At 41.7% G+C, this 14,669-nt stretch overlaps 1 protein-coding gene across 4 annotated transcripts in view; it reads left to right on the top strand.

Moving 5' to 3' along the window:
• Jph1 (junctophilin 1) overlaps positions 1-14,669 on the top strand; it is an 87,680-nt gene that overhangs the window by 53,451 nt on the left and 19,560 nt on the right. For all 4 annotated transcript variants that reach the window (XM_006974724.4, XM_006974722.3, XM_006974723.4 and 1 more), the window contains exon 3: positions 8,200-8,318. In XM_006974724.4, coding sequence (XP_006974786.1) covers positions 8,200-8,318 — 119 coding nt within the window. The remainder of the gene's footprint in view (positions 1-8,199; positions 8,319-14,669) is intronic.

Genomic DNA, 14,669 nt, shown 5'->3' with positions numbered 1-14,669 from the left:
CTTAAAGGCATATGTCTCCAATGCTGGCTGTATCCCTGAACACACAGAGATCTATGGGATTAAAGGTGTGTGCCACCACCGCCACACTCTGTCTATGGCTCTAATAGCTCTGACCCCCAGGTAACTTTATTTATTAACATACAATCAAAATCACATTTCAGTACAATTAGAATACCACCACATTTTTCCATCTTGAAAATTTAAAACACTGCCCTGATGTTCCTTTCCCCATTATCTCCCCCTCCCTTCACTACCCCCCCACCATCTTCCATTTTCTCTCTATGGATTTGTCTACTCTATGTACCTCATATAAAACTTGTCTCTTTGTGACTTGTTCCATTTAGTTTAAGATCCTCAGGCTTTATCCATACAGTAGCACAGATCCACATTTCTTTCCTAAAGGCTGATAATACGCTTGTATTATTTATTACTTTTTTTTATTCATCTCTTGATACATGGGTGGCTCCTATTAAAAGGATGCTCTGATCATGGATCTAACAACAACAACAAATTGTTGAGACACTGCCTTTAATGGGGCATGACAGTAGAATTGGAGTATCATATAAAATAAACACATGCTAAGAGCATGGCATTTTCCCCATATTTAATTATTCTCAGGATCTTTACATGTGTTTGCTGGCCATTGTACATTTTTGTTGTTGTGGTTGGAGAAATGTCTCTTTAAGTCCTTTATCAGTTTTTAAATTTTCTTTTGTTGAATTGAGGGGTATTTTATAGAGTCTATATACCAGCACCAGTTTTTGATTTGCTATAGTTTCTTTCATCTAATGAATCGTGGGTAGTTACATTTTAAAGAGGTGGTTTTGTTGTTGTTGTTGTTGTTTTGTTGTTTTTTGATTTTTCGAGACAGGGTTTCTCTGTGTAGCTTTGCGCTTTTTACTTGGTAGCCCAGGCTGGCCTCGAACTCACAGAGATCCGCCTGGCTCTGCCTCCGAGTGCTGGGATTAAAGGCGTGCGCCACCACTGCCCGGCTTAAAGAGGTGTTTTAATCTTGCTTCATGACAGCATTTTTGAACTTGAGTGGTCCTCACTAAAAGGATTTTTCTTCAAAAACACTCCTTGTATTAATACATAATCCTGTATGTATTAAGAATAAAACATCCTAATTTCTTGTATTGGATTTCTAGTAATAAATCTTAGGTAAATGTCACCAAGAAAAGAAAAATTTAAGTGAACCAGACATGGTAAAGCTATAATTCCAGCACTTGTGAAGCTAAGGCAGGAAGATTGGTAGAGCCCAGCCTAGGTCATATAAGCAAGACTCTGCATGAATGAATGAATGAATGAATGAATGAATGAATGAGTGAGTGAATGAATGAATGAATGAATGAATGAATGAATGAATAAATAAATAACTTAGTGGTGAGGCACTTGCCTACACATGCAAGGCCCTGGTTCAGTCTCTAGCAACAGAAACAAAGGAGAAAGATTCGACATAGTCCAGAGAAGAATCAGAAAGGTGCTTTTGACCTGGCTCTCAAAACCATAGAGTCTTCTATGGTGCTGACGAGATGCCTGCTCCCAAGCCCTATGACCTGAGTTTCGGCTCTGGTGTGAGCATGGCAGGAGAAGAGAAACAGTGAGCTGTCCTCTGCCTTTGCAAGGAGTGGACAAAATAAATAATATAGCCTTTCAACTCATTGTATTTTTAAGAAAATTAGAGGAGAAAATTTTTAAAGTACTTAATAATGAGGGCTTATTTTCTAAGCTTTGAAATGTTCTAGATAGAGATTTTTAAAAAATCCTATAAATGAAGACTGAACTCTAAGATCCCCAAATTATCATATCTGTCCCCAGGGCATTAGCACACTGTGGGGCCAAAGTTGAGAAACCTTAGTAAGAACAGCAGCCTATTGATCGAGGAATTGGCTGTCTTGATTAACTATCCTGCCAGGTTCCAGAAAGCATCTACAGGGCATAGTGACAAGTCATGTATGTAGCAGCATCCCTGGCCTGGGGAGTCTGGTTAGAACCCTGAAACTACAGAAGGTACCTGTGTGTGTAGACTGAGGATCATTTTACTTGGAGTTTCCTGGTAGCTTTAACAAAAAGAGAGACAACAGGTTATGTTGTTGGGGTTGTATGATACTAGGAAGCAAACCAGTTTATTATCAGAGACCAGATTGTTCCTGCCACTACACAATAAGAGTATTGTATCCCCTGACTCTTTGTAAAACAGGCAGTGATAACATCATGGACAGCATTTTGTCAAAGGTGTGTAAACATTTTTCAGATGAATCTTAGCTCCTTTTTCCTCTTGACCAGAAGCCAAGGGAATGGTACTAATTACTGCAGTGTGTAAGCATTTTCTTTGATAAGAAATGTGGTTTAACTTGTGATCTCATTGGCAAGGATCACTTGAGGCTCAGAGGAGATTTGGCCTAATCATTGACTCTAAATGCTTTCAAAGCCGGATTTCTAACACGTGTGCAAAGATTTGAGCTCTGGGGGTGTCCGACACCAATCTTCACTGGCTGTATCTTGCCCCTTCATGTCCATGTTGTATCTGAATAGCTCAATAGCATGCCCCTTCATGTCCATGTTGTATCTGAATAGCTTGCTATCACTTTCAGACCAAAAGAAGATGAGATTAATGAGTTACTGTTAATATTACATGTTTAAAATAAGAGTCCTGAAGTTACCAGAACTAGGTCTTGTTTTGTTTTATTTGTTTGTTTTTAAGGCAGTTTATGAAGAACATTCTAGAACCGATAGGTGGAACATGCCTAGGATGTGGTCTTCTGACCCAGGTCACTGAGGGTGGAATGGTAGCGGAGTCTTGTCTGTTCTAGGTGGAGATTCTCATCAGCAGTGTCACTTAGCAGGTGGAGTAGAGATCAAAAGCAGCTCTTCTGAGTAAGGGTGTGCTGAGCCTTGCTGGGCCAGTCTTCCTGGAGAGCCAAATCAAGACTGAAGCATGGCCTTCTTACTTGCTGCTAGTTCCTGAGAATCAAGCCTCCACTGTTACCCGTGTCTGCAGCACCAGTTGCCTTTTGTTCCTATCCAGAGTATTCCCTTGCTCCACAGACTGACTTCTTCTTTAAGAGGCCTGAAACTGTCTGCATGAGATAATTGCTTTTCTCAAATCTAGGTCTCACATAAATGAATAATGTCACAGTCCAAAAGAAAGGCCAACAGGTCATTTTTTTTTTTGCATTTTATTACCCATAGTGCCATAACAAAAAAAAATAATTTCTTGTTATTGCCAGACATTTTCCAGAGAACCAGAAGGGGATGGAATTTGCTGGGGTGTTGGTGGTGGAGAACTGGAGGGTTCTGGACCTACCAAATCGGCACCCCAAGGGAGGCAAGCACTTTTGGCATCTGGCAGAGCACTGTGGTCCTGAACCAAGACTTTGGTCTCGACCAGCCAATTGCTCCAGTTTTTTAATTACCTGAATAATAATTTTCTTTAACTATTTGGATGTCCTAGCAAATCTTCCCAAGGACAGACCCCTGAACCTGTTAGATGGTGGCCTCTGCCACCAAGTTTTAAGAGTCAGCTCATAAACTAACCGTGACATCATACATAATAAAAGTAAAAGGATACCCAAAGCAGCGTATTTTCAAAGCGCTTTATTGTTGGGAAGGAAATGGGTAAGATGTAGAAGCAGCAAACTCAGTAAGTGTCAGATTTGGTTTTACCTTTCACAGAGTCCTGCTGCCTTCTGGATCCAAATGTTCATCAGCTCTGTCCATGAAAGCCTGAGGTGGGGTAGACGTCCAAAGGGCCATGTGCGTTCCTTAGAGGGGTGTACCCTGAACCCGTCTAGGGTACAGTTAAATGTATTTTTTGTAAAAGCATTGTTAAATTTAAGGAACCTCACATGAATAAAAAATTTAAAACATTCAAGAAAATTGAGGAAATGATCATTTTCTTCCGAATAAAGTGACTTAAGAACTCGTAAAATATTTCAGTCATTAAAGGGGGAAAAGAACTTCAAGTTGTTGATGAGAAAAAATAATTTGTGATTAGTTTAACTATAGTAATGTTAGCATCCAGATGGTCTGGCTACTTGAGGCTGTGGCCAAGAGAGGAGCCAAGACAGCTTCAGATCTCTGCATCTGAGAATTGTAGCTTAACCCTTTCACCCTAAAGTTAAACTACAGTATACAGCAAAAGTAAAGTCCTAAAAGGTCAATGGCTGCTGCCTCACTAATTGGCATGACTTCTCAGTTACTTATAATTACATCATTCGAGAAAATATGTGATAATGATGTGTGGAGAATGAAACTGTGAGGAGCCAAAGACATGTATATAAAAAAGGTCTTAAATGAAAGAGGTGGTGTAGAGAAAGAGAGAGTTAGTTAGTTAGCTAGCTAATTAGTTTCCATACAACCAGCTGCATTGGGAACCTATGCTATGTGGCCTCCCCTGATATCCTCAGACTATGTGTTCTTAGTCCTAACCCCAAGAACAGTGTCAGGTCTAACCAGCCATTTGTAGGTTTGGAACTGACCATGGGATTTAATAAATGAGTTCACACATAAGCCCAGGCAACCTCCAAAGTCTAGCCATGCCAGTGACCTTGACCCCATGAAGCATATGGTAACATAATGCAGAGAAAATTCCTTTCTCCATTTCTCGGGATCAGATCCACCAGAAATTCTCAAGCATTCAGGGGTGGGTGTGGTCTTGCTCATCTGGTCAACTCTAAGTAGTCCTGATAGCTGGGTTAGATGTCTGGACCTTCAGAAAAGAGCAAGTAAGAAAGTAAGTTACATACAAGAGTGGTGAATGAGCCTTTACTGACACTGAGCTTCCATTATCTGTTTACAGGAAGGGGATGCTGTACTGTCTACTCTCCAGTTAGCTGGATTATAGTATGGGATAGAGATAGTATTTCCGTTTTGTTTGGCTTGACAGAAATGTGTTGCAGTTGTATCAGAATACATTGTTTAGTTTTGTAGATTTATTGAAGAGCTAGGAAATCACATTATAAGGCAGCATGGCTGTACTCTTACAACTTCATTAATTATGGTACCTAGACATAATTAGGCTCTAGCTAAGAATAGCAGATAAAGTGGAAAATCATTCTGGGGAGGAAAGAAAGGAGTTGAGAGGCTGAAAGAATGTGAACAGAGGGTGCCCACTGGTCCTTGGGCATAGAATTAGAGTCAACCTGCCTCCTCAAATTGCCAAGGATGATGATGTCTTACAAGGTCACTACAGCCAGGCACTTAGGAATATGTTCTTTTAAACTCTTGTTTTATTTTCACTTCAAATTTATAATGCTCCATAGACAAAAGCAATCAGGAATATCCCACATGATGAAGAAAAAACTATTTGGATACATGGAAGATTATCCATTCATTTTTAATACATTTTTGGCTTTGGAAGTTATAATTATATCATTTTCCTCTATCTTTTTGTTACAAATATGTATGTGTGGAGAGAGAAAAAGGGAGGGTAGATAGATAGACAGACAGACCGATAGATACACATATATATAGTTTCCCTAAATATGTAAATACAACCTGCTCAGTCAGTATAATGTTATACTTGTAACTGATTTTTTTTTTGAAGCAGTTTTTAAGTTGACCAGACTGCAGTGTTCTCATACACATCTTCTCCCCACCTTGGGCCCACACGCAGCTTCCTTCTCTGGCATCTTGAGTAAATTTGATGGAATTGCTGAAGGAATGTTGATTCATTTGCGCTAAAATCCATTGTTCACCTTAGCACTCAACCCTGATTATGTAAAATCCATTGTTCATATAGACCTACCCCAATGATGTGTATTCTCCAAATTTTGATGCATGTGTTCCATCCACTACAGTGTGACATGGAGTTGTTTCTCTCCCCTAAACATGTGCTCTGTTCTCCCTGTTCCCCTCCTTACTGAACCTTGGCAGCCACGTTGCCTTTACCATTTCTGTAGTTCTGTGGTTCACTAATTTTTTATTGAAAATAGATTTTTTTTTCCTTACCACATATCCTTTAGTTCACTTGTTACTAAGTGGCAGCACAGCTATTCCTAAAGAATCATCATTTATATATAAGGTAGGTTCTCCATAAATACTCTGGGCCAGGGACAGCAAAGAATAGAAGGGAAAATATCCTAGTCTTTGCAAAGCTTACTAGTCTCTAGACCCACCTAGGTTCTAGATGGGAGTGAGATGAACCCACAAGAGTCCAGGAGAAAGATGAGAATGGGGTGTCTTGCTAGCTAGTACCCCGGCCTCAGGTCAGATCCTGCCTTTCCATTTTAATTCTAGTGGTCAAGCCTCGGGAACAGTTTCCTGGTCATCTCCAGCTGCCTCTTGTAGTGCCATTTCCTGGATCACCCTCTCCTGTTGTCTGAGATTAGTGTGTGCATTGCTTTCAGACTTTCATACTAGTTATCCATAGTCCTGCCTGGTGCTGATGAACTATGACAGGATGTCTACAAAGGCATAAGAGTAGATAGATAGATAGATATCCATGTCATTTACACACTAACTGAACAAGTCTTTTGCATTCAGGAAATGGATACACACACACACACACACACACACACACACACACACACACACACACACACCAATTGTCTCTCTGTGATCCCCAGATTCTCTTTGGCCTGGCCTTAAGGAGCCTAACTTTTTTCCTTCGTGTGTGTGTGTGTGTGTGTGTGTGTGTGTGTGTGTGTGTGTGTGTGTGTGTGTGTTCTTGTGTGTGTGCGCACACGTGTCTGTGCATACAGGTAAACGTGTGTTCAAGTGTACCTGTACACATGGAGACAAGAGGACAGTCGTCTGTTGTTCCTCAGGCACTGTCCACCTCATTTTTTAAATTGAAAAGATTTTTTTCAGGCAGTGTATTCTGATCATGGTTTTTCCTCCCCAATCCTCCCAGATCCCCTCCCTACCCATTCAACTCCATGCCTTTTTTTTCCTCTCTCTCTCTCTCTCTTTAAAAAAACAGGCAAAGAAAATTCACTGGTAACACACACACACACACACACACACACACACACACACACACACACACGTCACTTTTGAGATAGGGTCTCTCACTGACCTGGGACTTGGCAGGGAGGCGAGGCTAGCCGCCAGGTGAATCCCAGGGATCTGCTTGTTTCCACATCCCGAGCATTAGGATCACAACTGTGGGCCACTGTATCTGGCTTTTCTTTCCTTTTTTAATGTGCATCTTGGGGGATTGAACTCAGGTCTTCATGTTAGCAGGACAGGCACATTAGCAACTGAGCTGTCAGCCCAGGAAGCCCAATACTTGTTCCCCCCTCTAAAGGTGAAGTCTTGACTGTGTGAGGATAGACCAGGGAGGGGTTAGAAGACCACAAGACCTGTTCCATCCTCACCTGCTCTGCTCCACTGGGTCCTTTTTGCTTCATATAAAATCCCTGTGGAAAAAAACAAGTAAACGCAGGCCAGTGAGATGGTTCAGCAGGTAAGAGCACTTGCTGGTAAACATCATGATCTGAGTACAGTCTTCAGAACCCACGTTTTGGAGAGAGAACCAGTTCCCACAAGTTATCCTCTGACCTCTTCACGCTCTTAGTGTGCCCATACATACACACACAGATAACTTTCTGAAAATTTTAAAGCAAAAGCAATTTTAAATTAATCCAGTAAGTAGACAGCTCACTAGCCCTCCTTAGCATACTGGTGAGAACCTGTGGTGTGCGTCTCTTCCCAGTAACACATCTAATAGCATCATGCCGATGGCCTGAAATTGGCCACAGCAAGGGTATCCACACATGGGGTCAGCAAGAACTGATGGTAGCAATCCTGCTCATTTCTTCCACCGGGCAGCCTTTCCTGAGTCGGATTTTTACCTGATTCTCCTGATGGAGTTTGGTCAGTTAACACTAAGCTAATTCGTATGGTCAAATCTTGCTCTCCATGGTTGGCTGCCTTTTGGAATTGGGGGAGTATGATACAAAATCACTGGAGGAGTTGGTCCAGTGAGTTCTGACAGCCAGACACAGCGTCCAATGCTAGAGACCTTGCTCACAATTTCCTTTCCCCCAAAAGAAGGACTGCAGTGATTCACAGATAGGTTCATCCGGTTGTGGCTGTCACTGAGGTCTCAGAGCATCGTGACACTAAAAGTTGCTATTGCAGGTGTTGGGCCAGGATCACAGTTAACGTTTTTCTCCCTAGATCAAGGTTGGCTTGTCCACGGGTAATTAATACAGTGCTCTCTTACTCACCAGCCTCTTTATGCCCATGTAGGACCGCACATGCCAGAGCAAAGGCTGACGCTGCTGACCAGGCTGCACTGGCTGCCCGCCAGGAGTGTGATATCGCGAGAGCCGTGGCCAGAGAGCTGTCGCCTGATTTCTACCAACCAGGTAAATCGTGTTTCCTTCCTTTGCTGGGAAAAGTCGGAGATGAGCTTTTCATTTCCTTTGCCTTGTTTGTTGATTGTTTGTGTTTATTTTATTTTGAGAACGTCATACATGAGCAAGACATCACCTTCACTCCAGTCCCCCCCACTCCTCCTGTTTCTCCCTCCCAGATTCATGACCTCTTGGATTATTATTATTATTGTACATGTGTAAATGTGTCTTACACAGATGCACACATGGGTATATGTAACTAATGGGTTTCTTTGGCTTTGCTTGTTTGTCCAGAGCTTACCACTTGGGGTTAGACAACCCACAGGGGAGCTCATCCATGGAGGAAACTGGTTCTCCCCACTCTCAGCAGCCAGTGACCTCCTCTAACTCTTCATCTAGGTGTGGGACCACATGGAATGTCTCCTGTACCTGTTAGCATGTCAGCTGGTGGTGTCATCAGGATGGTCTTGTTCAGACAACCACACTGAGAGTTCATGGGTGTGTTCCCCTTTTTAGGATGTAGGAGCCACTGACAGCAGATGTCCTGGGCCTCTGGCTCTTACAACTGTAGCTAGAGTTTTTCTGCCTTGCCCACAGTCAGGATAAATCTCTGTCACTCGCCAGTCCCACAGCCGCTCAGACCCAACCAAGTAAACACAGAGACTTATATTGTTTACAAACTGTATGGCTGTGGCAGGCTTCTTGTTAACTGTTCTTATAGCTAAAATTAATCCATTTCCATAAATCTATACCTTGCCACGTGGCTGGTGGCTTACCAGCGTCTTCACATGCTGCTGGTCATGGCAGCAGCTGGCAGTGTCTCTCTGCCTCAGCCTTCCACTTCCCAGACTTCTCCTCTCTCCTTGTCCCACCTACTTCCTGCCTGGCCACTGGCCAATCAGTGTTTTATTTATTGACCAATCAGAGCAATTTGACATACAGACCATCCCACAGCATACAACCTTTCCACGGTCTCTCTTTTGAGATTTTGTTGTTGTTTGTTTGTTTGCTTGCTTGCTTGCATCAGCTGTGGTTGGGCACCCCGGTCACTGACTAGTTGTAGATCTCTGTAACAGTCTCCACCTGTTGCAAACAGAAGCTTGTTTGATGAGGAACGAGAGCCACATTTATCTTTGGGTGTACTGATAAGTATTCAGAACGCAGCTGGAAACTGAACTAGTTCCGTGCAGCACTAGTAGCGCATTCTCTGCTAGGGTCCGTGGCCTCCCCACCTGTGTGTGGACGCAGTGTTACAGCATCAGACATGAATTCCGTCCCGTGAAATGGACGTGAAGTCCACTTAGGGAGCTTTTGGTTATCCCCAAGATGAAAATGCCACTGTTGCACCTTCGTGGCTTTCTTCCCAGTTCAATCATTGTTCTGGTGCATGGGCTTTACAGCTAGGTCAGAATTCTCCACGCTGATTGACAGATCGGCTGTACCAGTTTACAATCCCATGAGGAGTGAATGAGGGGGTCCCCTTTCCCCACATCCCCTCCAGCATTTTTTGTCAGTCATTGCTCTTTTCTTTCTGGAAAGATTTTGTTGTTATTTTTTTAAATTATGTGTATGTGGAGATAGGGCATGATATATGGACATAACTGCAGGCGCCTGAGGCCGCCAGAGGTGTCAGAGCCCCCTTAAACTGGCATTACAGTCAGTTGTGAGCCACCCCACACCAGGGCTGGGGAATTCAGGGACCTCTAAAGCTGTATGCACATTCTTACCTGCTGAGCCATCTCTCCAGCACCACAAATATTTTTTGTTTTTCATTTAAAGAGAATTACATCGCTTTCCTTCCTACCTCTCCCATTCCCCCCCCACACACACTCTCAAGTTGATAGCCTCTTCCTTTTTTTTTTAAATTATATCTGTGATAGTCTCCACTGCCTGTAAAGAGACGCTTCTTTGAGGTGGAGTAGCTGCACTTATCCAGGCAAAGGCGGCTCGCGCATAAAGAATTCAGTTGTTTTCTCAATCTTAGCCAATCTGACTGGGTAAGATGAAATCGCAAGTTCATTTGAACTTGTATTCCTCTAATTGCTAAGGATATTGAGCATGTTTTGAGATTCTTTTAGCCATTTTTATTTCTTCTCTGGAGATCACTGTTCAGATCCATAGCCTGTGTTTTGACTGGGTTGTTTATTTTCTGGAGTTCTGGAGCCATTGAGTTCTTTATATATTCTGGATATGAATCCTCTCTGGATGTGTAGTTGGCAAAAATTCTCTCCCACTCTGTGGGCTTCTTTCCTTGGTGGTTTCCTTTGCTGTACAAAAGCTTTCTAGTTTCCTGAGGTCCCATTTGTCAATTGTTAGCCTTAACGCCTGAGCAAATGCAGTCCTGTTCAGAAAACCTTCCTCCACCTGTATCTGTGGACGCTGCCTGTTTTCATCTAGTGGTTTCAGTGTTTCAGGTTTCACACTGAGGCCTTTGATCTATTCGGAGCTGGTTTTTCTGCAGGTTCATGATAGATGGGCCTAAAGGCATTCTTCTACATATGGACACCGGTTTCCCCTGCACCATTTTTGAAGATGCTGGGGATTTGGTTTTGGTTGTTTGTTGTTTTGTTTGTTCGATTTTTTGCCATTGTCAAGTATCAGATGACTGTGGTGTACTCACTTGGGTCTTCCCTTTTATCCCATTGGCCGCCATGTCTGTTTCTGTGGCATTACCATGCTGCTTTTATTACCATAGTTCTGGAAAATACCTTGAAACGTGGAATGATAATCCTAGCATTGTCCCTTTTGTTCTGGATTGCTTTTCTATATAAATTTTAGGATGATATTTCTCTATTTCTGTGAAGAACGTTGTAGAGATTTTGATTAGAAATCCATTGGATCGCCGGGTGTTGGTGGCTCACGCCTTTAATCCCAGCACTCGGGAGGCAGAGCCAGGCGGATCTCTGTGAGTTCGAGGCCAGCCTGGGCTACCAAGTGAGTTCCAGGACAGGCACAAAGCTACACAGAGAAACCCTGTCTCGAAAAACAAAAAACAAAACAAAACAAAAAAAAAAAAAAAAGAAATCCATTGGATCTATAAAACACTTTTGGTAGAAAGAACCTTTTCACAATATTAATTGTACCAATCTGTGAGCATGACAAGTTTGTCCATTTTCTAGTATCTCTTTTTTGAGAGTTTTAAAGTTTTTTGTTGTAGAGGTCTTTACCATCTTGATTAGGTTTATTCTTTTTTTTTTTTCTTATTGTGAATGAGAGTGTCTCCAAGATCATCTCTTCAGTATGTTTGTTGTTAGTATATAATTTTTTAAGTTGATTTTGTATTCTGCCACTTTACTGAAATTGTCAATCATATCTAAAGTCTTTGGACTGTCTATGTATAAGACATAATCTATAAGTAGAGTTAATTTGACTTCTTTTCCTATTTGTATCCCTTTAGTTGGCTTCTCTTACCTTATTGCTTCTGCTAGTGTTTTAGGTACTGCATTGAAAAGGAGTGGAAAGGATGGACAACTGTCTTATTCCTCATTTTAGTGGGATTGCTGCAGATTTTTCTCCATTTGGGAGGACACGGTGTGGTTTGTCATTGATAGCGTTTATTGAGGTGTGGCCTCTTGAGTTCTACTCTCTCTGGCACTCACATCATGAAGGCATGTTCGATTTAGTCAGGCTTTTTTGTTTTTGTTTTTTTTTTTTGCATCTATTGAGATAATCATATGAAGTGAGGTTTTTTTGTTTGTTTTGTTTTTCATTTTGTTTTATTTTTGTCTTTATTGACTTATATGCTGAAGTATCTCTGGGATAAAGCCAACTTAGTCATGGTATATAATTTTTTTGATGTATGTCCATATTCTGTTTCCAGGTATCCTATTGAGTAATTTTGAGTCTGTTTATTAGGGATATTGGCCTGTAACTTTCTTGTTGTTGGGTCTTTACTTGGTTTGGGTATCAGAGCGATACTGTTTTTGTAGAAGGAGTTTGGGAATGCTCTTTCCGTTTCCAAGTTGATTTTGTTCTTTGAAAATCTGGTAGAATCTGCTGTGAATCCATCTGGCTGGGCTTTTTTAGACCAAAGGCTTTTTATCTCTTTTGAGCTCCATCTTTGTAACAGGTCTGTTTAAATTGATGATCTCCTTTTGGTGTAACTTTGGTAGTTCAGGTGAATCTATAAATCTGTTTCTTTTAGGTTTGCAAACTTAATAGAATATAGGTCCATAAAATATTCTTGGTTTCTTTGGTGTCTGCTGTAATATTTCCCTGTTCATCTCTGATTCTGTTAATTTAATGGGGGATTTGTGGATTTTTTTTGTTTTTTGTTTTTTGTTTTGTTTTATTGGGTTTTTGTTTTTGTTTTTGTTTTTTTGGCTAATTGGATTAAAGATCTGTCGATCTTGTTTCATCTTTTCAAAGGACCAGCTCTTGGATTTGATTTTTTTTTTGTATTGTTTTTCATTGATTCTATTTCATTTCTGCTCTGATTTTTGTTATTTTTTTCCTGTCTACTGGGTTTGAGTTATTTTTTTTTCTTATTCTTCCTGACTCTTGAGTTACATTATTAAGTTATTTACTTGTTCTTTTCTTTTCTTGGGTTGGTGGAGGGAATGGGGGTGAGACAGGATCTCCCTACATAGCTCTGGCTGACCTGAAACTTTCTATGTAGACCAGGCTGACCTCAAACTCAGGAAGATCTACCTGTCTCCAGAGAGCTTGGGCTGAAGGCAGGTGCCACTCCTCCCAGCTTGGGCATGTTCAGATGTTTTAATGTGGGCACTTAGAGGTATAAATTTTCCTTTGCAGAACTGCACTTAATGTGTCCTGGAGTTGGACTGTGGTTTCATTTTCATTTAATCTCCATGAGTCTGTGTACAGATTCTTTTGCTAAATTTTATTATATTACAGTTCAAAAAGATACATGGAATTTTCCTGAACTTTTTTAAGATTTGTGTCCCAGGCGGGGTGATACATTTTAGAAACATTTGCATGGGCTGTTGAGTAGAGTGTACATTCTTTGGTGCTTGGACAGAATATTCTGTAGATATGTTTGATGTATAGTGGCATTCAATTCTGATGTTTTCTGTTTATTTAGCTAACCTGTCTGTTGATAAAAGTGGGGTTTTGAAATCACCTGTTACTAACTGACTTAGAGTTAGTCTGTCTTTAGCTCCAGTGGTACGCTTTGTATGAAATTGGATGCATATATGTTCAGGGTTGTAATGTCTTCTTGGTTAATTGTTCCCTTGATTAGAAGAGACAAGGAAGGACACTACATTCTAGTTAGTTTTTATTTGAAGGCATTTGTCAGACATAAGGATAGTGACACCCGCTTGCTTCCCGGTTCTGTGTGCTTGGGATGCCTTTTCCCAGGCTTTCACTTTGAGATGCTTCCTGTCTTCAAAACTGAGTTTCTTGCAGACAGTAGAAAGATGGATTTTGTCTCCTAATCCCAGCTGGCCTGTCTTTTGATTGGGTGGCTGAGGGCATTAATATTTAAAGTGTGTTGCTTGCGGTAATTTTGCTCATTTGCTGGTTTGGTTGTGTTCTTAGCCCTGGCTTGTGTTTCTTTTGTGCTTCAATAGTTGCTAGTTCACTTGTTTTCTTTCTTTAGTCTCTTAGCTACGCTTATTCCTCTCTTCGATTGAAAATATTGCTTCCAGTATTCTCTGTACGGCTGGTTTGGTGGACATGGATTCCTTTAGTCTGTTTATATCATGATTTTTTCTCTCTCAGCTCTGCCCGATAGCGCTGCTCGGTAGAGTAGTAGTCTAGGTTGGCATCTGTGTTCTTGTAGAACTTGGAGTCGTTGCTCTATGCTCAGCATCTCCATTGAGAAGCCAGCTATTGCTCTGAAGGATCTCCCTCCCTGTGTGACTCCTTCTTCTCTTGCAGCCTTCAGCGCTCACCCTTCCTTCTGTTTGTCTAGTGTTTCGACCACGGTATGCTGTGGGGAGCTTCTTTCCTGGTCCTGCCAGGTTGGTGTTCTGTGGGCTTTTTGAAAGGAATGGCATCATCTCAGGACCCCCAGACCAAGTTCTCAGCACCAAGATTTGTTTGCCCCTGAGGGACGAAGGGCAGGGAATAGGAGACAAGGACAAGAGATAGCAGAGGAGGAGAAGGGAACAAGGGAGAGGGGGCAGGGATGTTTGTCTCAGAGGGACAAAGGACTGTCTCTGGACAGAGGAGGCAGATGTGGCCCATAGAGAAATAGCAGTTTGTAAAGGTAAAATGGGAAACCCCATGTTAGGATGAGGTGTTTAATTTTAATTAGACATGTTCATTGGGTGAGCCAAAGGGGCCTTCTGATTGCTAGACTTCTACACTTTGATAGCTGGACCTTGGTAGTCAGCCTCAGGAGGAGGAAGTGGCCAAATAAGGGAATAGACCTTGGTGGCTAGCTTCAGGGATGTG

Source organism: Peromyscus maniculatus, chromosome 2 (genome assembly GCF_049852395.1).
Source record: "Peromyscus maniculatus bairdii isolate BWxNUB_F1_BW_parent chromosome 2, HU_Pman_BW_mat_3.1, whole genome shotgun sequence".
In the NCBI taxonomy this organism is placed as follows: domain Eukaryota; kingdom Metazoa; phylum Chordata; class Mammalia; order Rodentia; family Cricetidae; genus Peromyscus; species Peromyscus maniculatus.
Note: the sequence above shows the minus strand (reverse complement) of the source record. Positions and strands in the feature narration are given on the sequence as shown.